Source organism: Pecten maximus, chromosome 16 (genome assembly GCF_902652985.1).
Source record: "Pecten maximus chromosome 16, xPecMax1.1, whole genome shotgun sequence".
Taxonomy (NCBI): Eukaryota; Metazoa; Mollusca; class Bivalvia; order Pectinida; family Pectinidae; genus Pecten; species Pecten maximus.
This window is the reverse complement of record NC_047030.1, coordinates 905,053-928,607: the sequence shown is the minus strand read 5'-3', so window position 1 is coordinate 928,607 and position 23,555 is coordinate 905,053. Positions and strand designations below refer to the sequence as shown.

The 23,555-nt window shown below is 36.5% G+C and overlaps 2 protein-coding genes across 2 annotated transcripts in view; one reads left to right on the top strand and one right to left on the bottom strand.

Moving 5' to 3' along the window:
- Positions 1 to 1,583: 1,583 nt before the first annotated feature.
- LOC117345298 (SH3 domain-binding glutamic acid-rich-like protein 3) lies at positions 1,584 to 9,500 on the top strand. Its single transcript, XM_033908355.1, has 4 exons — positions 1,584 to 1,773; positions 4,653 to 4,820; positions 7,634 to 7,708; positions 8,010 to 9,500. Exons 1-3 carry the CDS (start codon positions 1,729 to 1,731, stop codon positions 7,697 to 7,699), a joined length of 279 nt encoding a protein of 92 aa, XP_033764246.1. The 5' UTR covers positions 1,584 to 1,728; the 3' UTR covers positions 7,700 to 7,708; positions 8,010 to 9,500.
- A 5,606-nt stretch (positions 9,501 to 15,106) lies between these two features.
- LOC117345409 (secretory phospholipase A2 receptor-like) overlaps positions 15,107 to 23,555 on the bottom strand; it is a 31,004-nt gene continuing 22,555 nt past the window's right edge. Inside the window, exons 10-16 of the mRNA XM_033908483.1 lie at positions 20,267 to 20,355; positions 19,751 to 20,032; positions 19,053 to 19,232; positions 17,656 to 18,183; positions 17,310 to 17,372; positions 16,889 to 16,967; positions 15,107 to 16,661 (exon numbers count right to left, since the gene is read on the bottom strand). Coding sequence (XP_033764374.1) covers positions 16,577 to 16,661; positions 16,889 to 16,967; positions 17,310 to 17,372; positions 17,656 to 18,183; positions 19,053 to 19,232; positions 19,751 to 20,032; positions 20,267 to 20,355 — 1,306 coding nt within the window. The 3' untranslated portion in view covers positions 15,107 to 16,576. The remainder of the gene's footprint in view (positions 16,662 to 16,888; positions 16,968 to 17,309; positions 17,373 to 17,655; positions 18,184 to 19,052; positions 19,233 to 19,750; positions 20,033 to 20,266; positions 20,356 to 23,555) is intronic.

Sequence of the window (23,555 nt, the reverse complement as noted above, 5' to 3'; positions counted from 1 at the left end):
ACGCATTTAACGTGCGTCATTTAATGTATCTGTTCGAAATGCAGTTTACACACCAGTAAACGACAAAAAAAAAACACACAAGACAATTGGTCCAACATAAAGCTGCTCAAATTTCATTCACAGAAATACAAACAATAAAACAAAAAGGAAATGTACCCACATGTAGGAGTTACCATACGGCAGTAGCAGAGGACAATAACTGGTGCTGGCCCATAAAGGAAGAAAAAAGAGTGAATACAGATCTAAACTTCTCCGTGCACATGCGACAAGCAGTAAACAAATCCAACAGTATTGTTGGGCTCATTAGGAGACCATTTGTATATTTGGATGATGTGACATTCAAACAATTGTTTAAGGCACTAGTCCGTCACAAATTAACAAGATTTCCCATGGAAAATTTAAAGTTAAGGAATCAACCGGGGACAGGTATGGCATTTCAGTGGGATAACACTAAAACAATGTCTGTTAGTGGTTCGTGGACACCGTCCTGATTTAACAGGACGTGAATTATAAAGACCACGGGGCTTAGAATGTATGCCAAGGCTCCGTCAAATCCAAATTACTGGAAAGTGCAGGTAATAAGATTTTTTTTTAATACAGAGCACCTAGACTGAATATATTTCATTTTGCGCTTAATAGTATTTTAATGCAACCGGGCCTCACAAAAGTTTATACGAAGATTCGCAAGATAGTTGACTATTTCAACACAAAGTTAGGGTCTATACAGTAGAGCCAAAACGGAATCTTAAAATACCAAAATCTGGATCAGGAGATCCAATGATAAAACCCATAATTCAATCAAATTCAAAATACTGGATTCGCAATTTACGATGATGGATGTCAAAAGAACGTTAAGTTCGGGTATATGATATGATGAGACTGCGTCATTATTGAAATAAATTAAAACGTGACATGCAAGCGATAAACCTCGGGACTGAACAGTTCATCAGAAGTACAAAATGTTTACACAACCCGAAACAGCTTAAAACATGGCGAATTCGAGGAACGTTGAAAGACTTCCATAGGTACTACGAGGAAAGTCTAGCTTTCTCTGAAATATAGCCGCTAAATTCATAATTACATTTTTGAAATGAGTCTATTGGAAAAGGAAAACACGATCGAACTAATCGAACCATACTCAGTGACTTTTGCACGTGGTCGGATTTCAGGCTGGAATTGATAAACTGATACACAATTTTACCAGCTGACATAAAGTTATTTCATTTGCAAGAGATTCCAAATCTTAAATCAGACACCCTGTCAACAAATACAAACAACATCATGTTTCCGAGCAGACTTTACATCACAAGTTATAAGTGTTAGGTAATTCTATTCTCAGATAATGTAGTCTGATGTATCAAAAGTTTTTAAATCGTGGCAAAAATTGTGAACGGAATTCGCGACTTTTCTAATCCCTTATCTATATAGTAATGAAGAAACCGGGACGTCTTAGTATATCTGCACATCTTATTTTGTTATAAAGTGATTCACACACTAAATATAAAAGTTAAGTACACACCTACCCTGCTGTTTGTTAACATGAAACCTTCACAGAAGGGTTTTCGACAGACGAGCGATTCCATTAGTTTGTCTGGGGGGTAGCCGGAGGGCGCTACCATAACACAGAAGTATCTGATTACCAGGGCTGCTTCTGTTGCTGACTGGACGGAGACTGGAGAGAGTACAGACATTTTTTTTTCATCTCTTGGATATTTGTGTATTTTGAAGATGTCTGTCAAACTGTATATGACTTCTGTGTCTCCGAATAGAAAGGTGGGTGACTATATACGTTATTTATATACGTTTATGTGTTCGCGCGTGCATGTAATGGTGAAGCTGAGGAAAGAAATGAAAACTTTATAGTATAAATAAGTTTCTGTCTGAAATCACTTCCGGTATGATGGAGTCGCGATCATTAGATAGAAGCTTAGGGAGTTATCATTAAGACATACTCACACGTATATAAGTTACCACATAAGTTAGTAACATTAGAGTACTAATGCATGTTGTTTCTGAAATTCGATACTGGCCGAAGTGCTGCATGCTAGCCCGAATTTATTCTGGCACTGACACCAGTAAGGATGTCAGGGTCATAGGAAACTCGGACTAGCTGCATGCATGCATGGTGGGCTCAATGATGACCGGGTGCGTTCAAAAGTAGGGGGTCTGACGCATACCGATCTACATATACACGTATATATAATCAATTCCTTCTTAATATCAACATTAATCTAGATACGTTAATTGGCTCTGTCTATTATAGAACAGGGCTGTTTTTTCCTGTAATATCAATAGTTTTACAAATGTAACCTAGGTATTCAAGAGATGTTTGACACCATACATTAAAATGTTCACTATTAGATTTTATTTGACAGCATATTTAAATTTACGTTTTTAACTTCGACCCCATTAAAATTGACGTTAATTTATTTTCCGTTGTATTGTACATGTCGACGAACAAGCATTTATAATATTCAGATAATAATATCTAAATAAATAAATAAATAAATACAAGCATAATATTTCAATAACGCATAATAAATAAATAAATAAATAAATAAATAAATACACATGACATTTTGATAAGAAGAAAAAAAAAGTGAAATACGGAAAACAATACGAAGTGCCTCGAACAGAATCTAGATATCGTGACTTTCTCCATCCGGGAGCCAATGGACTTGCGTGTTTTAAGAAATCGTTCGTTGTGTGAATCATAAACCAACACATATGATGATACATCTACACAACTGTTCGTGGCCATCCCGTACTGTTGATTAAAGCATTGTTAACTTCACGGAGAAGTTGACGTTACTTATATAACATTACTTAGCTATATACTAGTATATTTCTTGCTATAAAATACCAGGGTTTTGTATCTTCGGAGTACAACTAGGTTTTCATATTGTACATACTCGATTAATCACAGAACTTCGTGGTTTCGAACAACTCGTCATAAAACACATGCAGTGTAATATGCACGTGCTAGTAATGATGAAATATATATATATAAAAAAAAAAAGCAAACTTCGTCTGGCTGATAAACGACCACATTCTTTTTAATACAGAACAGTGCAGATAATATAGTGTTACTCATGTCCGTCCCCAATCGGAACGCCTCGCCTCCGTCTGCGAGTTTCGAAGACAATGACCTGGGGTTCCGATTGGTCCGTCCCGTCCCGTCCCGTCCCGTCCCATCGCGCCGCGCCGCGCCGCGCCGCGCCGCATCGCATCGCGTCGCGTCCCGTCTCGATGAAATGTAACTAGATAATTTCAGGAACTGCTGAGGTTTAGGGGTGTTAAGTGGCAGCGGGGGCATTAATGTCTTATAGACATATTCTAGAGTTTTTATGTGTGTGTTTTGTTGGGGGTTTTTTGTCCGAAAAAGCGTTATTTTACAATGTTTTTTTTTTTTTTTTGCTTTTTCGTCCAGATAAGCGAAAAAGCAAAAAATCGTCCTATTCTGTTATCAGAGTGCCTGTTGCTGTTGTATGTTCGTCTTCTAACTTTGAAAACTATAGCCCGAGTTTCCTCTGGCCCTGACACCATGTCTGGTGTAGGGCCCCTACACCAGACATGGTGTTAAGAGCCAGAGGAAACTCGGGCTAGTTGAGAACGAGAATATCTTCTACAACCTATAGTGCGTTTCGTTTTTTGACAATGGAGGTTATGATCTTCTCAAACGTTCACTCTAGATTTTAACCTTTACACTATAGGTTAGCTGTCAGCTTCAGAATGCCTACTATCCCAACACTCAAACACCACCTTGCTGTCTAGCCAACCCCTAACCCAATCCCAGCATGTACACTGTCTATCTAAACACCCAAACACCACCCTGCTGTCTAGCCAACCCCTAACCCAACCCCAGCATGCACATTGTCTATCTAAACACCCAGACACCACCTTGCTGTCTAGCCTACCCCTAACTCAACACCAGCATGTACACTGTCTATCTAAACACCCAGACACCACCCTGCTGTCTAGCCAACCCCTAACCCAACCCCAGCATGCACACTTTCTATCTAAACACCCAGACACCACCCTGCTGTCTAACCAAACCCTAACCCAACCCCAGCATGCACACTGTCTATCTAAACACCCAGACACCACCCTGCTGTCTAGCCAACCCCTAACCCAACCCCAGCATGCACACTTTCTATATAAACACCCAGACACCACCCTGCTGTCTAACCAACCCCTAACCCAACCCCAGCATGTACATTGTCTATCTAAACACCCAAACACCACCCTGCTGTCTAGCCAACCCCTAACCCAACCCCAGCATGCACACTTTCTATCTAAACACCCAGACACCACCCTGCTGTCTAGCCAACCCCTAACCCAACCCCAGCATGCACACTGTCTATCTAAACACCCAGACACCACCCTGCTGTCTAGCCAACCCCTAACCCAACCCCAGCATGCACACTGTCTATCTATCCTAACTCCATCACGTTCTATTCATTCTCCCAACTGCAGTTTGTTGTCAAGCCACCCCTCCCTCAACTCCAGCATACAATAGTGTAATCTCTAAACCCCCAAATGTAGTTATTAACGTGTATTGCTATTTACATACTATCAGTGATTACATTAGTACATAGATTTCCACACGGACTCCAAGACTAAAACTGTCGTTATCATCAATCCTTTCCCAGATCTCCCAGAACACAAACAGAATCAAGCAAGTCCTTGGCAGTAAGAAAATCCCATTCGAGGAAATCGACTTGTACAAAAACCCTGATTGTAGAAACGATATGATGGAGAAAAGTGGAAACCCAGAAATACTACCACCTCAACTCTTCAACGGGGACACTTACTGTGGTGTAAGTATTGGTAAATAACGTTATAGAGGGCAATACTTCAACGGGGACACTAACTGTGGTGTCAGTATTGGTAAATATAGTTATAGAGGTCAATACTTCAACAGACACTAACTGTGGTGTCAGTATTGATAAATAACGTTATAGAGGACAATACTTCAACGGGGACACTAACTGTGGTGTCAGTATTGGTAATATAGTTATAGAGGGCAGTACTTCAACGGGGACACTAACTGTGGTGTCAGTATTGGTAATTATAGTTATATAGGTCAATACTTCAACGGACACTAACTGTGGTGTCAGTATTGGTAAATATAGTTATAGAGGACAATACTTCAACGGGGACACTAACTGTGGTGTCAGTATTGGTAATTATAGTTATATAGGGCAATACTTCAACGGACACTAACTGTGGTGTCAGTATTGGTAATTATAGTTATATAGGTCAATACTTCAACGGGGACACTAACTGTGGTGTCAGTATTGGTAATTATAGTTATATAGGTCAATACTTCAACGGGGACACTAACTGTGGTGTCAGTATTGGTAAATATGGTTATAGAGGACAATACTTCAACGGGGGCACTAACTGTGGTGTCAGTATTGGTAAATATAGTTATAGAGGGCAACACTTCAACGGGGACACTAACTGTGGTGTCAGTATTGGTAAATAACGTTATAGAGGGCAATACTTCAACGGGGACACTAACTGTGGTGTCAGTATTGGTAAATAACGTTATAGAGGGCAATACTTCAACGGGGACACTAGCTGTGGTGTCAGTATTGATAGATAACGTTATAGAGGGCAATACTTCAACGGGGACACTAACTGTGATGTCAGTATTGGTAAATATAGTTATAGAGGGCAATACTTCAACGGGGACACTAACTGTGGTGTCAGTATTGGTAAATAACGTTATAGAGGGCAATACTTCAACGGACACTAACTGTGGTGTCAGTATTGATTCATAACGTTATAGAGGGCAACACTTCAACGGGGACACTAACTGTGGTGTCAGTATTGGTAAATAACGTTATAGAGGGCAACACTTCAACGGGGACACTAACTGTGGTGTCAGTATTGGTAAATAACGTTATAGAGGGCAATACTTCAACGGACACTAACTGTGGTGTCAGTATTGATTCATAACGTTATAGAGGGCAACACTTCAACGGGGACACTAACTGTGGTGTCAGTATTGGTAAATAACGTTATAGAGGGCAACACTTCAACGGGGACACTAACTGTGGTGTCAGTATTGGTAAATAACGTTATAGAGGGCAATACTTCAACGGACACTAACTGTGGTGTCAATATTGATTCATAACGTTATAGAGGGCAACACTTCAACGGGGACACTAACTGTGGTGTCAGTATTGGTAAATAACGTTATAGAGGGCAACACTTCAACGGGGACACTAACTGTGGTGTCAGTATTGGTAAATAACGTTATAGAGGGCAATACTTCAACGAGGACACTTACTGTGGTGTCAGTATTGGTAAATAACGTTATAGAGGGCAATACTTCAACGAGGACACTTACTGTGGTGTCAGTATTGGTAAATATAGTTATAGAGGGCAATACTTCAACGGAGACACTAACTGTGGTGTCAGTATTGGTAAATATAGTTATAGAGGGCAATACTTCAACGAGGACACTAACTGTGGTGTCAGTATTGGTAAATATCGTTATAGAGGGCAATACTTCAACGGAGACACTAACTGTGGTGTCAGTATTGGTAAATATGGTTATAGAGGACAATACTTCAACGGGGACACCAACTGTGGTGTCAGTATTGGTAAATAACGTTATAGAGGGCAATACTTCAACGGGGACACTAACTGTGGTGTCAGTATTGGTAAATAACACTATAGAGGACAATACTTCAACGGGGACACTAACTGTTGTGTCAGTATTGGTAAATAACGTTATAGAGGGCAATACTTCAACGGAGACACTAACTGTGGTGTCAGTATTGGTAAATAACGTTATAGAGGACAATACTTCAACGGGGACACTAACTGTGGTGTCAGTATTGGTAAATATGGTTATAGAGGACAATACTTCAACGGGGACACTAACTGTGGTGTCAGTATTGGTAAATAACGTTATAGAGGGCAATACTTCAACGGAGACACTAACTGTGGTGTAAGTATTGGTAAATAACGTTATAGAGGACAATACTTCAACGGGGACACTAACTATGGTGTCAGTATTGGTAAATAACGTTATAGAGGGCAATACTTCAACGGGGACACTAACTGTGGTGTCAGTATTGGTAAATAACGTTATAGAGGGCAATAGTTCAACGGGGACACTAACTGTGGTGTAAGTATTGGTAAATAACGCTATAGAGGACAATAATTCATCTGAGACCCGTTCTGTTGTGCAAGTATTGCTATATTATGTTGTAAAGAAATACTCGAACAGGGATAGATGCAGTTGTGTAAGTATATACATTAGTATATATGTAAATAATGTTACACAGAAAGCAATGCTTCAACGAAGGCACTTTCGTTTGTACAAATATTGGCAAATGGCATTGTTTAAAAAACCATACTGCATAAGGGACAACCCTCTAAGTATTGTTAAATGATATCTTGTAGAGGGCCCAGGGACACGTTACCATGACTTAAAATTAAATATTAAACCCGGTGTCCGACCCTTGATAGGGGACATCGAGCTGCAATGTTAATGTTACACATTAAACACCAGAAGAACTTATAGAATATTGTAAACATAACAAAATGTGAGCATGTTTGCCTGAATACATACACCTACTGTATATTAAGATTATTAATTTGACCTTTACAGAGCTTTGAACAGTTTGATGACGCGTTGGAGGATGGCCTGTTACTGGAGTTTCTTCGCCTCAAGTGAGCCTATCTAGTATGTATATACCGAATGGTCCGGTGACAAACCTACCTGTGTTTTAGTTTGATATGGTCAACACTTTGTGTTTTGATCACTCAGTAATACTTGGGATCTGATGGAATTTGTATAATCATCTTTGTTGTTTTAAACGTTTCACAAAATAAAAGTCGTATATCAACTTTTTTTGTAAAACCATTCATTGTTGAGCCCTAGAAAGATAAAACAGCTGTATGAGATGCAATTTCATAATAATTTTTTCACAAACTACCAACACAATTCTGATACAGCTAAATAATATATGTAACATATATTTCAGTTCTGTGCCTGACTGGATGTTGATAGACGAAGAATGATTTTGGCCTGAAAAGCGTCACAGCCATATCATATGTTTTGACGTTCATCGAATGTCTTCAGAAATAATTATCTCTGTGAGAAAGTGTGAACAGTTTTATGTAATGTGTTCAGTTTATCCAGTCACCTTCGTCAACAGCTCAAATCAATGGGTAGCGGATTAGATATATTGTAAGTTTTTAATATCTTAAACATGAAGGCAAATAGCCCTGGGTAGCGGATTAGATATATTGTAAGTTTTTAATATCTTAAACATGAAGGCAAATAGCCCTGACACGTATTTCCTATTATTGTAGATTATGTTTTCTCGTGTGTTATTTAATTTCGCACGCAATTCTCATTCCAGCCACGAGAAGGAATATTTGATATTTTAAACACAAATTGATACATTGGTAAATTTGGGGTATGTGACATTCAGTGATATTTTTGAAGACTCGTTATTTCTGTTGTAATATGAACGGTAAAACTGTATTATATCAGGTAGGTGACGGTGACTGGGTACTCGGATAGAGAGAGAGAGAGAGGGATGACAAAAGAAAATACATTTACCTTTACAATTTACATGCACACTTTTTCGTTGCGTAATTATTTATACCTGTAAGTTATACTGGATTAGATATACGACGAGAGAAAACTGACTTATTGTCACGTGAACTAAGTAGAGAAGTAAGCAGTACAATTAAGTAGGTGTGAAATGACACACAGTATACATATCTATTGTCCTTGGAACTTTTAGTTCGCTTTGTTATTAATTATGTCTAGTCTTACCATGCTACCTTGTCGACTGTTTATACAGTCTTGGCTTACTATTGGGAACAAATTTGTGTCAAATACCATTTAGTTAATATTTCCCTTTCGTCTTAAATTTCCAAGTGGACGTTGTGAGTCGTATAGAGTTTGATTGTTCAATGAAAAGCGGTCCGTGGTCGATTTTATAATAATATATGTTTATATATATATATACGTATCATTGTAAATTTCTGTAATGTCATGTCCGACCAGACACGAAGCAAATCAGTTTACTGTACACGTACTAATATTGACGTGCGCATTTAAGCGCATTGTCACGTATCAACATATTAGCACAATGATAATTTTGCGCACCCGTATATTAATTGCTATATGGTATAATTAATGCAGTCATAATTAAGCGAAATGCTTAAAGCGCAAAATGCGCTAAAATAATTCAATTCAATTATTTCTGCATTTGTCGATACAAATCAATTCAAAGGCAAAGTAACCTACATGTAGCAAACAACACATACATGATGAATCATATCGATACAACAACCATTGAACTCAGAAGTATATGGACAGTGCTGTTTTGGTAGATCGCCTTAATATTACCGCTAATATATTTATTATATAATTTTCTGTGACGTCAGTTATCCGTGAGAGTTTGTATATGTGTATATCTGGTGGTCCATGTAGAATAAACTATAAATATTTCTAATTATATCTATTGTTGTTGTTTGTCCTGTGAATCTATGTAGGATCCAATTGATGTCATGTTGTGAACTTAAGTACATTGTACTAGTCATTCTAGTGATTTTACCTTCCGATAGTAATATAGCTGTATGTATACTGACACGGACCAGGTCATGTGGACCCGGCAGTTCAGAGAACAAGGAAATGATACACATGTTAGAACCACCCACTGCGTAAGAGGCGACTAATGTGGAGATACCCCGCTGAAATGAGGATTTGCTCATGTTCTTTGCTTTTGAGCACGCAAACCACAAAAAATAAATCCACCGCATCTGTTACAACAGTTGGGATATATACCTCTTTTTCTAACTACCTTTTGTACCTGTTTTCTAACCTAATGCCTCGCTTGTGGTCTTTCTTTTGATCTTATGCCCAAGCGGGTAAGGCTAGAAGTATGCTATTTTACTTACCAAAACTTCAAAAAATCTATTAATGTGATTGCAGATCTCTATCTATACTAGCTGATAAAGGAAACGCAAGTTCGGTTTTTCTGATATAACTTTTAGACACGTGATCTAAATTAAATTAAATTTCACACTGAGCTAAATCTGTGCACTGTGAAATTGTTCTTCAGTTGAAATTCAGCCGACCGTGACCCCGCCCGACGGTGCATGCTTTCAGCAGATTTGTCAAGAAAGCGTGCATCTGGTGTACTCTTGCACCACATATGCTTGTAAATCATTACAAATCGAACATTAGAGCAGTACAGATAAGTTACCTAACATTTATTTTCGAAGCGATTGCACAGCGAAACGCCGCGACAGGGGTAAGACCATTGGTCTGATAATGCAGTGGCATTCAACGCAGCAACATGATCTCAATATGGTGGACATGAGACAGCTATAGGCCTATCCCGTTTAGTTGAGCGTTTCAGTAACAGAGAGATTGGGTGACCGTCCCAGAAGCGGACGCCCGCGCATAACGTCGTGACGTAAAGATGGAGGCATGTGTCTCTCGCACCTCCGTAACCGATTACAGACGGCGACGGCAAGTCTCAAGTTGTCGGCACTCTTAGTGGACCAGTGTGTCCAAGAACCGTTGTGGGTTTTTATTTAAGACAACGACGTCCCTATGTTGGTCCACCACTTACGCAGAGACGACGCCGACGTCGAATGCAGTGGCTGCTCTCGCATGTACCTAATGGGTTTCGTTTTGCCCATCGGAGACGCGTGTTCACTGACGAGTCTCGCTTTACGTTTTACAGGTCAGATGGACGACAAGGTGTGAGCGATATTCTGACGCTCCCGTAACGGAAAGCGACAGATTCGAGGAAGGGTCTGTTGCGAGGAATTATTGATATGTTGTGAGCCTCATATTGAAGAAGGTACTCAAGGATGTTCTTTTTAAGTCCTACTATTCTCTGACTATAAAGGGCCGAGTACCCAAGGACTGGTCTCATTTGGTAAGTTTATATCGCCGAGGTATCACTCTAAAGTAAACAACACAAGCGGCTTTTGCAAAATGGACAAAATCTGTGAAAGAGCAGTGATACAGCATAAAAAATGTTTAACACCTAATTATATCCATTATGATATGGCAGCAACACTAGGAAATATGCCCCTTCATATGATATGTAGGTGGGTGGCGGAATTTAAGCGCGTCCGACAGAGCCTTGAGGATGACCCCCCGTCCTGCAAAGCCTGTCACTGTTGCAACCCCAGAAATGGCCAATCAAGCTCATGATATTGATATGACTGACAGACGAGTCACAGAAAGATATATAGCCAGTAGAGTTGGCATTTCACAGGAAAGAGTACATTCCATTTCGTCCGAAGATATTGCAATGAGAAAGTTTTTGGCCCGATGGGCACCAAGACTTCTTACAGTTGATCAGCAGCACACCAGACGCACATTATCGCATGCTAATCTGAACCTTGGCCCCCTGGCTCTCCTCCGCCAAAGGAGGCAAAGACTGTTCCATCAGCTGGGAAGGTTATGGGCTCGGTTTTCTGGGATGCAGATGGTATTCTGCTGATAGATTATCTCCAAAAGGGAAAAAAATCAATGGCACATACACTGCTTCACTTCTGAGGCAGTTACTGGAAAATATTAAACTCAAGCGCCGCGGAAAGCTCACTGAAGGTGTGTTATTCTACCAGGACAATGCTCCTGTTCACAAGTGTGTCATTGCCATGGCTGCCATTCACGATTGTGGCTTTAAATTGATTGAACATCCGCCATATTCATCTGATCACGCTCCATCATATTTCTATCTATTTCCAACCTGAAAACAGCTATTTCAGACACCATCTTTCAGTCCGATGATGATGTCATACATGCAGTGGATGACCTTCGGATCAGCCAAGAAAAGGAGTTCTATAAAAGTGGCATTGAGACACCTTAACACCGCTGGCAAAAGCGTATAGATACTGAAGGGGATTATGTTGAAAAATAATACAATATGTCCGGCAAAACTCAAATCCTGCAATATCAGGCTCACAGCATATAAATTAGCCCTCGTATGGTGTGGGCAGGGCTATCTCAATGTTAAGGAGAGTAAGAACAGCGACTGATGCCAGGGGTGGGCACACACGCTACTGATTTGGATCAGAAAACGGCGTAGGGTACCATTGTTTTCACAGTATTCACTAAATTGTGATAGGACAACAAAGATCATCAAAACGTATTCAGTAATGATGCAAAAATCGATAAAACAAAAATCATGATCTTTAGAAACGGAGGTAGACAGCGTGACAATGAAAAGTGGTTTTATAATAATGTAGATATTGAAGTAGTTGATCAATTCAATTATCTTGGAATGTTATTAAATTACAATGGAAAATAAAAAAACAAAAAAAACAAAACAAAAAAACTCAAATTCATGTTGCTAACCAAGGTAAGAAAGCTTATTTTGCCATAAATAGTAAGCTGAAAAGTCATTCATTTAATATTAAGGTGTTTGATACATTAATAGTATATGTATATTAGGATATGCAAGTGAAACATTATAAAGTACCAGACGTAGAAAAAGTTTGTACCATTTTTTGTTTACTTGGAGTCAATAAATCTACATGTAATGATTTAAAAAAAGAAATAATCGAGAAACCCACACCATAAACACAAATATCATCAAAGGCTCATGTAAAATAACAACTATCGAAGATAAACTTGCGGGTCTTTTCCCCCCTAGTATAGTATAATACAGGAAGAAATATTTATTATTGATATTTCTACTTTAGCGAGATGTTATTTTTTCGGTAGTATACAACAGAGGTTTTGATGGTGAAAACGGATAAAATAAAAGAAACTTATTTATTTATTTATCAATTTATTTATAAATACTTTTATTCGACGAGATACGTACTTTTCGTGAAACCTTTTCGGTTAGCTTTTGAGATAACGAGATAACGACTTTAATATGTTCAAATGATTAAATATCTGATAAAACGATAACCACAAAAAAAAAAAAAAAAAAAAAAAATCAATGAAATACAATTTTAAATTGTTTTAATTCATATAACAAATTCTCTCTCTATAGAGTAAGCGGAAACGTTAGGTACGGTAAGAATGGAGCCTTTAACAAAGGATAGGCTCCATATTATATATTCTTAAAAACTATTTACATGTAGGTCATATTTTTAAATACGTGTTTGTAGATATCATCACTGTGCACCATTACGATAACATTTCACTCATCAGCGGATACAAGGTCCAACCTGTTATCACTAAAAGTATATACTGGTCCAGATACATATAGTCTCCTCCGATTAATGGTATAACACATTAGATATACTTCTAAGAGGTGATGCAGATCTAAAAAAACGATGCAAATCTTAGTATTGCAAAAGCAGTCTAACTTTATATTGACAGTACTGGCAGGTTTTGACTTTCTGAGCACCTTACCCCATTTCCTTTAACTACCCCGTATCTTAGCTATTACCTAATTAATTAAATAAATAATTAATTATATGTTATACTGTATATGTGTCAATAGTATATATCATTTGTACATTTTTCATGGAATGTGCATAACGGACAAAGTTTTAAGAAAGTGTATTGATCGATGTTTTCCAGCCTGTCAGATAACTATTTACAAGTTATCGCTACTGCTAATATGTATGTGTATGTAAAAGAGTATTTGTACATAGAAAATGACTTTTACCCCCCCCCCCCCCCCCCCCTTCTTTTTCTTCCATCTTTCCCTTTTTTCCTTCTCTCCTTTATAGATTTTTTTTATTTATATATATATATATTGCATTTACTGCTGTCCATTATGTATTGATATTTATATTATGTACTAGGGAGAGGGCGTCATTAAGTTGGAAAAACTTGTGTCCAATCCCAATTGTCAACAACTTATGACAATAAAAATATGTTTAAATCAAATCAAATCAATGGTATAAATAGCTACTGTATAAATATTGATAATACGTAATAATTGATACGTAAGGCTCAATGACATGTCCGATGATTAAGAATAACAAAAGACACTTTTTATGCTAAAAGAAAAAAAAATCTTTTAACAAAATAAATATCAAATGTTCATATTTTAATTTCAAAGTTGCAATACATCTTGTATGTTAACATATTTATGCATATAATGTATATTCTCATAAACTAAGGACACTGTGGTCTTTAACATGACAGGTCAGAAGACATAGACTCTGTTAAATACAGAGCTTGAAATTAAACAGTTATGCTGATTGTAACCAGCAGGCACCATATTTACTAGATAAAGTGAGATTATAGTTACATATAACCAGCAGGCACCATATTTACTAGATAAAGTGAGATTATAGTTACATATAACCAGCAGGCACCATATTTACTAGATAAAGTGAGATTATAGTTACATATAGTAACTTATTTGTCATTCGACTTCCAACATATTTCCACTATTTCCGTGATATAATTACATGTTATATAATCATCTTAAATTTCAAGTTCCATTAGTTATTTTGTTTAAGTATTGAATTGTTTTTGTATGGTAGTTATGATCTATTTGAACACCAGAGCTTTGCAAGCAAACAACATACTAGTAATGCGCGATAGAGCATTGTGACAGGGTGTAGTCTTCGAAACGTCACACTTAAATATCATATACAGGCTGTGATATACCAAAGTCTATATATACCAAAGTCTATATATACCAAAGTCTATTACAGGTCATTTTTCTGATAAAGGTGACAGGATGTAGTCACCGAATTGTCACGTTTAAATATCATATACAGGTTGTGATATACCAAAGTCTATTACTGGTAATTTGTCTGATAGAGGTGACAGGATGTAGTCACCGAATTGTCACACTTATACTCCAATACAAGCTTATTCACATTTATTCCAGGTGTTTCCCAAGATTAAATGCATTTTGAATAAGAAAATTAAATGATATAAGATCTAAAACGATTAAATACTAAGTATTACACCAGGTTTTGTGTAATTTAAAGGAAAAAACAACTGATTTTTAACAACAGAAGCGATTGATAGCATGGTTCGTCTGTATGATTTACACGAACGCCTGATTTACTGAAAAGTCAAGTTTGTGTCAATTCTCATTTGTGACTTATATGGTAATCTGTGTTGTGGGCTAAAGCAAACGTCGTTTGAATGAATAACGAAAATACGTAATGTTTACATAGTTTTATTTATATATTATGCTATTTTTAACAAAATCCAAAATACATGTATGCAGTATATAGGACTTCATTTGAAAGAAAATACGATATGAAAAAGGGCACGTGAATGAGATATGAAAACATTGAAACTATTTACACTTTCATTTACACTTTTATAGGTATATGTAAAGATATGTGAGAACTGTACCATAGTTCTAATATGAAACTAGGACAGAAAAGTTCGTACCTTTAAATTCTGGTAAGCACAGATTACTACATCAAAATAACACCACTACAACATTTCACTAAAACAAGGAAAACACACATTACAACACGCAACCACACAACATGGAAAACATAATGATACTTGTATACTTGGTTCCTGTCAAATTGTTTTCTCCGTACTCAGACTTTAAATAAGGTATGGTTATAATATCGGTATTTTTGTTGTTCTGCTTTTAGAGAATTTCAGAGTTATATTATAATAATCGTCCAGTAATGAAGCACCAAAGCTTGCAGGAACCGGAAGCACGATTGGTAAATAAAAAGTCCAGAGATCAAATCACGGAGACGTTGCTTTTGTAAAATAGGAATAGCGGTAACATTTTTGTTAAATGGACTGGCGAATCCGATCAAACAAATAGTCCGCAAATTTAAATAAGACTTCCTTGAAGGTACAACGCAGCGCAGAGTCTGACTACCTTAAGCCATCATTCGGTACATAAAAACAAGGACCTCTCAGGTATCAAACTGATAGATAATCGTTATCTGACCTTGAACATGACCTTGACATGGTTAAAGGTAACACAAGATACTAAACGCACGTTTACCATTTGTCTCTTTTAGATTTCAAATAAATGCGTGTGAATTAAAAAGTTTATAAAATCATGGAAAATTCAGTATACCTTCGGACCTCGTTTAATTGTCTCGAAGTCAGTAGGTCATGAAAAAAACTTCAAGATATCCGAGTATATTTTATATAGACATTTCCCGGTTGGAACAGATTTTCTACTTCCAGTAATCATAGTTCTGGATAACGAAGCCTGACAGTACTTTTTTATCAATATCAACAACACATGATGAAACACACACAGATACATCATGACATTCTCACACAAAACACATAAAAAAACAGAATTTTTTATCACTTCTTCATGAGGGGAGACACATGTTATATTAGTTTTCATTCATATTGAGTATTTAGATTTTGGAAACCAAGAACATATGCCTTTTGGAGTACAATTCCCTGAAAATATCACTATTCTCATAAATGTTAATATGGTCATTAGTATAATATAGCAATACTTATTAGCGTGGTTCATTTTCCTGAAATACCTGACAGAAGTCTGAATTATCAATTCATCACAGTCCTTTTCACTAATTGTAAATCAATATGTATTTCAGACTTTCATATGCCAACTTTGTAGCATTCCACGTACTGAAAACCAGATTTCAACAGGCTACCTTCAGATGCTTCGTTTTGAGACCATTAATAGGCCTCTCTCTTATCAGGTGACATCCCATATACTTTGTTATCAACGGACATCGTGGCGTTCATGGCAGCTGAACGTTTCCTGGAAAGTAAAAAAGAACTTCTTTGGGTGCAGGTCTAACTACTAACATATTATGCTTTCGGAATTGTCTACATTTGATTATTTCTTCATTTAAGTTACAACAGATTACAATTTCAAAGATTGATTGTTTTAATTATATATGATATATAAATTACGATAATTCAGTAAAACAGTTGTCACTTTCCGCGAAGGTTCTCATGTACCGAGTACAATTCTTATTGAATTACCTGCGAAGGAGGATACCAAATACGGCCGCTAATAGTCCAACGGTGACACATCCACCAACCACCACCCCGACAATAACACCTGTGTCGCAAAACCAACAAACGGTTCTTACATATCTGTATCTTTTTTTTAATATGATTTTTTGTTTTCTGGACAACATAGGGAGACACGCAGATTTCTTTCGTGACTAACGGTGCAAAAAAGACACAACTAATACTGATACTGATACTGATATAGTATTCAACTGCACATTTTGAAAGAATTAGCATTGTTCTATTTTCATTTCAAATAAGAATAAACCCCCAATAATAAGATAAGTCTTAAAATTATCTCCGTAATTAGATCATTCGTCTGAAGACCTTTAAAGCTCTTAACGCGTCACAGAGTCATACACTGATAAATATTATGTTAACACCTGTTTACCTTTTTCGTTTGTCGACGTCTTTGTTTTTCGCGTCCTTTGTTGTGAAGCTCCAAAAGGTCGTTCTGTGAAAAAATGGAGAAATGTATGTATAGTCAATAGTCTCCTTTTATTAAGTAATCATTCAGCGACGTTATAAAAACTACCCTAATACTGATCAGTGAACATAGCAATGTAAATATCTGGTTTAAGTCTTTCTCGCTAATTCATTCCCTTCAGTTTCAAATTTTGCAATTCTATTCATAAGAATTTTGATGCAAATACTTGTTCATTGGGATTTTATGCCAAATATCCAGAAAGCAAAATGCTTTAAGCTGATTCTTCGATAAGAAGACACTGTATACGTACTTCTTATACCAATCGATGGTGCATATTTGTTTGGCTGGTGTGAGGAAACACGTGGTTTTATTGTAGAGTGATGCCTGCTTGTGGTCTGTGGTCTCACAGATTGTTTTGGTTTGTTAGACGGTCTCGCTGTGGTCGCTGGTGCAAATGTAGGTCGAGGTTTTACTGTTGTTCTTGGTCGTAAAGTCGTTTGTGGCCTGGGAGTTAATCGAGGACGTGGAGTTGTCCGGGGACGTGGAGTTGTTTGGGGACGTGGATTTGTCCGGGGACGTGGAGTTGTCCGGGGACGTGGAGTTGTTCGGGGACGTGGAGTTGTCCGGGGACGTGGAGTTGTCTGGGGTCTAGGAGTTGTCCGGGGACGTGGAGTTGTCTGGGGTCTAGGAGTTGTCCGGGGACGTGGAGTTGTCCTTGGTCGAGGAGTTGTTTTAGGTCGTTGAGTTGTTCGTGGACGGGTAGTTGTTCGTGGACGGGTAGTTGTTCGTGGACGGGTATGCGAGGGAGCTGCAGTTGTTTGGACATTTGATGAAAACGCTGTTTAGAAAAGAAAAGAAGCCATTGATTATAAACATATACAAAGCAAGGTATGGTAAGCGTTTAGCATTTGCACATTTATATCTTTTTATGACAAATATTGAAGACGTTTTGCGATGATTAATATTGTATTTACTTTAGCAGAAGATTAAACACCCTTGCCTGATACGATTATACTGTATCAGAACAGATAGCCGCAAAGTAACTTTATAAGAGCGTGGTCGATTTCTGGCAGAGGTACAATTTCTTTCTCTCTTAACAGGGTTTTCCGATAAGCAATGACATAAGCAATAGGATGTTGCTTGAATTCAGAAAACACATATATGTGACCAAGACTATGTTTTTAAATAATTCGAACGCAAGGAAAACAACATGATCGGGAAAGAGTTACAAATGAAATCCAACTCAATCCAAACGATCCTAATTGCAACTAAAGACGAACTACAAATATATCATAGGTGAATAATACATGGAAAAAAACCTTTCATAGAAGGCAGCACACGGTATGAAATAATATGACAGAGATGATGACAAAATGCATGAATCAATTTTTTCTGTCTATTGATCAAAAAGATCACGAAAAGGCCTCCATTTGTGTGAAAGGTGTCTTTGTTTCTTTCTGTATCATGTAATTACTTTATGTGGAAAATCTGAATAAATGTCAAAATTAAACAAAATGTATCATAGTTATTTGTACAAGTTTGTCTCTACCGGAACATAAACCGCATAACCTTACTCAATTTAGCTATCGATCAACATGGGGACATATGCTCAGCGATGGCTTCAATAAAATCTTTCTTGAAACATTCAAGAAATGTGTCATTTCTCAAAGTCTGTCTCAACTACCTCCCAACAAAGTCGGTTCGTACCGTATTCACAGACATACGAGTATACGTAATGCAACCCGCCACATGGATAGTCATGCCATTTCCCGCCGTCATCCAATCTCATCTGGGCGCAATCCTCCAGGCTCGAAGACGAGAAGAGCCACCCGTGGTGTGCTCTAGGACCCTGTCCCCGATGCCAATTCCCGTACGACATGCGAGTACCTTTTCAAATTTACAGAAAAAAACCTCGTTACTCAAACATTTCTAGTTTGACGAATAAGTTGTTTGTGCAGACAATATAGAACGCTGAATACCTAAAAATCAATGGCCGACACATATTCCAAACCCTTTCCTAAGATCGCATTAAATAATTTTTTTTCTTTTTTTTTCAAATATTTAAGAGTTGTTAAAATTTTATTCTGTGCAAGCTCAATATATCTATTAAACATTTCACGCTCATCGAGTCGAAACAAGTTATCGTCAGCTTGTATCAATAAGCATACTTTTCTATGTGGGAATTACTCGATAGGTAAACGATTACGTAAATGAGCTGTCCACCTCACATGTATGTCAGATTTCCCTCTTAGGATAGATATGTTTTAACTCACTGACGATACACATTTCTACGTAAAAATGAGATATCATAGTAAATTGGTTTTAACAATTAATAACCTTGTGTTAATATTCATATTAAAAAAGAATGACAAATGTAACTAACTGAAAATTTAATGAATACGTACCATCCACCCAAAGCCAGGTGCCCTCCGTACGTCTATCGGAACCTCCAAGCCAGAGACCGTTATATCGCCAATGTAGACTCTTCAAGCTATTGTAAATAAAGGTTTGTTTACTAGCATCCTTTATCATCATCAAATCACCTCCCCTACTTTTACAATCTGACTGTGCTGTGGTCCACGCTCTCTCAGTAAGGACGAATTGCAGACACTTGCCGCCGTAAACCTTTAAATATTGGTTCCGAGGTACTGAGCCTGGACAATGTGTTAAGTCCGTACTGGTTTGAGCTGTAAGCAAATATGTAAATATAATACATACAACTGAATAATAACTGGAAATTTCGAACTTCCAAAAAATAATTGTGAGAAAATGGATGAAATGTATTGTAATCTAATTGACAACGTTGCCGATCTTTTTTTTCAAAACATGACCCCGAACAAGTTTAACGTTTTCATATTTATGGTGTAAACGTCGTTAGCATGTAGTATCAATGGCTAAATTGAAATCAACAAAATACTTACACAATGCAACGCCAAATAAGCCAAGGAAAAGTAACAGATACATGGTTGTAATCAATCGCTGTATATGTCTCTCTTGAATTGTCATATACCTATATAATTGTTATGTACCTGTCGTATATGCTCTTTGGTCTCATTTCTCGTACGAGTGATAGGACCAATCAGATTGCATCAATTTCAATAAATCAATATTGCCAACCAATCAAAGTTTATGAAACGACTGTGGACGAGATTGGTTTAGACGAATATAGCATGATGAACTTAAGCATAACCTCACATGAACTTTTTATCAAATTAGTGATACGTTATCGTTTCTGTGACTGGTAATTCATACTTTATCGGACAGGTAAGTGGTCAAGGAAGGGTAGATGTATGTAGAAAACAGATACAAGATTTATACATGTTCATACTAGATAAGCGATAAAGACTTGTACTCATCTGTAATATCGATTTTAATATAAAAGATTATATAACACAAACATCAATATGTATTATATACATACATATGTCGTTGACATGACGAAATATGCTTTGTCACCCTTGTCACAAAAACATAATGAGTAAGGAAATGTTGTTATCATTGTAATATTTTATCTTACATTGATACATGTTATATGTTACATTCATAAACAAAAACAATATTATCCATCTGATTGGACCAATTGGGCCGATTTAGCGTTATCTTTTGTCCAAATCGAACAATATACTTATTTCTAAGCAGCATTTATTGGAAAAACACTATTTTCGGTAGGATGAGTACACAAGTGGGAATAATCTAATGGGGAAAACTTCATCTTATGCAATTTTGTCTTAACACCAACAAAACTCTATGATGCTGAACAACGAATAATTTTACTTTGAGCACAGGTTTTGTCCGATTTACAGTTGTGCTGGGCCAGTAACGCATACAAGTAACAATAATTAAAAAAAAAACCACCAATACCAACAAATTTAAAAATAAAATGAAAACTAAATAAAATCGATGTTTTTGTGAAATAAATAATTTAATATCCATACAACTGTAAACACATCTTAGCGATAATTACGTATCCTATGCTGGTGTGAGAAAGGGAAAAAATCTATTGAATATAAGATATAAATTTAATTTTGTTTCCACTTAATCAAGAAGAAATGTTATGATGGTAATTCCTGCCAAATGATTTAGCAATCAAATAAAACACACAAACATATCCTTATCGTTGTTGTTCAAAATCATGGCCCATTTTTAACGGTGCAGTTAAAGTACTACAAGGGAAGGTTTTCAAACATATCTTAACAAAGATGCCATTTTGCTTAATTTCTCCTTTTCAGTGTTTCATAAGATGTTGATTTTACACTTAAAAGTTAGGCCGCAGTTAGCAACTGATCAGGCAAAAGAACTTAAAATAAGATAAGCAAACCTCGGGGAACTAGTCATTTGAACGTCCAGGGGATTGTAAGGAGGTCTGGTTGACCGGAATGCTTTAAAACGGATGATGACCTGATATACTTCACGATCGATATAAGATTCGAATTCCGGCCGTTTTGGCAACTGACGCGTATATTGATACTTGTCTAAAATAGGTTATCATTTTATCATTATGGTTTTTATAAATGTAATAAAAAGTGACTGTTATCATAACGGAATAGTTGTTTATTTTTTAAATGAAGATATTTTCTTTATATCAATATCTGTTTATTTCAAAACTGAAAAAAAAAAAAAAAAAAATATCTTGTTTATTTTTGTGTTAGTGTGTTATCAGTATTCATCTGATCAGGGATATCTTGATTTTTATCGTGGAGTATAGGACTACATTTGATCTTAATAATGCAATATAAATTGCTACCTACACTGTATGTATTATTTATCGCTCTACTTATCTATCAACGTAACAGTGAACCATATTACGTTCTTGGTTTATGCAAAGGGATTATCAAGGTTATATTGATAGTCGGTGTTTTGGGGTCACCAGCTAGCTGATTGACCTAGATAGCAGTTAAGCCTGTATTTAGGAATCATTCCATTACCATCTGGTACTTCTTTCTAGAAAACAAATAAAAAGGATCTTTAGAGTTAAAATCTTACTATATCATCAAATCATATCAGGTATTATATTTATTATTATTAAATATACACATAGCATATTTATTTTCGTTGTAGGTCCACAAACAGTATATGTTTTTAAAAAAATAGAACTATCTGTCGTATTGTACTCGAATGGACCTATACATAACTTATAATATTTTAATTTCTCTACGTAATAGAAAAAAATGTATAAATACCGTAAAAGTTTGTGAAATGTCGTGAAAGCGTGTAATATGTCATATTCCTTTCATTGCATATTAACTGTGACAATGGTCTCCAAGATCTCCAAAGCAAATTGCATATAATAAAATGTTATTAGATATATCTAGTTTTATTGGCTCGCAAACATCAGTTTACTCCATATCTATGAATAAACAATAATTCCGTTGATTTAAAAGCATCATGGTGATGAGTCAATATGTAAATTGTGCTAATAACACCTTGTATTATTACAAATGTATTATATCACATTTTATATTCTAGCACCAAACATAACTATGAGTTAACTGCAGGATCTCATTTTTCCATGGAGACAAAGGTTACAATACTAGTGCCGTTGGCAATGGGTGTCTGTGAAGGTTTGACAACATCATAAAAGAAGAAGAGTTGCATCAAAATGCCTCCATACATTCTCGTTTGCTGTACATACTACTAAATTAATACTTAAAGATTCTCACTGGTGTTTTATTTTTATTTCATTTGTTTATTTTAGATAGGAGCTTCGATCAATTTCTCACTCTTCACCGACGAATCCTAGAAGGACGAAACAGCTGTTAAGGACAGTGTACTTATCAACTGTGTTGTATGTTTTGTTTTTGTTTTTGTTTTTTAATTCTTTCAAACGATACGAGACAAAAAGAAAGGAACTAGAAATAAATAATGATTCATTACAGAAAGGATGGTATGGTTGTTATCACTACTGATACGGTATGTAAACAAACAAACTGTACAGGAGACTGGTGCTAGATAAAGTGGTGTTATATACACAATGCAAATATCAACAACCAGGTAGGATGTTGTCAATATAAAGTAGGTCGAATTCACTATATAAATATTAAATATAATTGAAATGAATGAATTTACATGGTAATTTTTACGCAAATCTATCGTTAGTGAATGAGTGACATGACATTTATTGAAATATATAAGAAAAATGTGTAAAAGGATATTCTCCATGGAAAAACACAAAGAAAATAAAAGACGTTCTGCATTACTAAAATCTCCAAG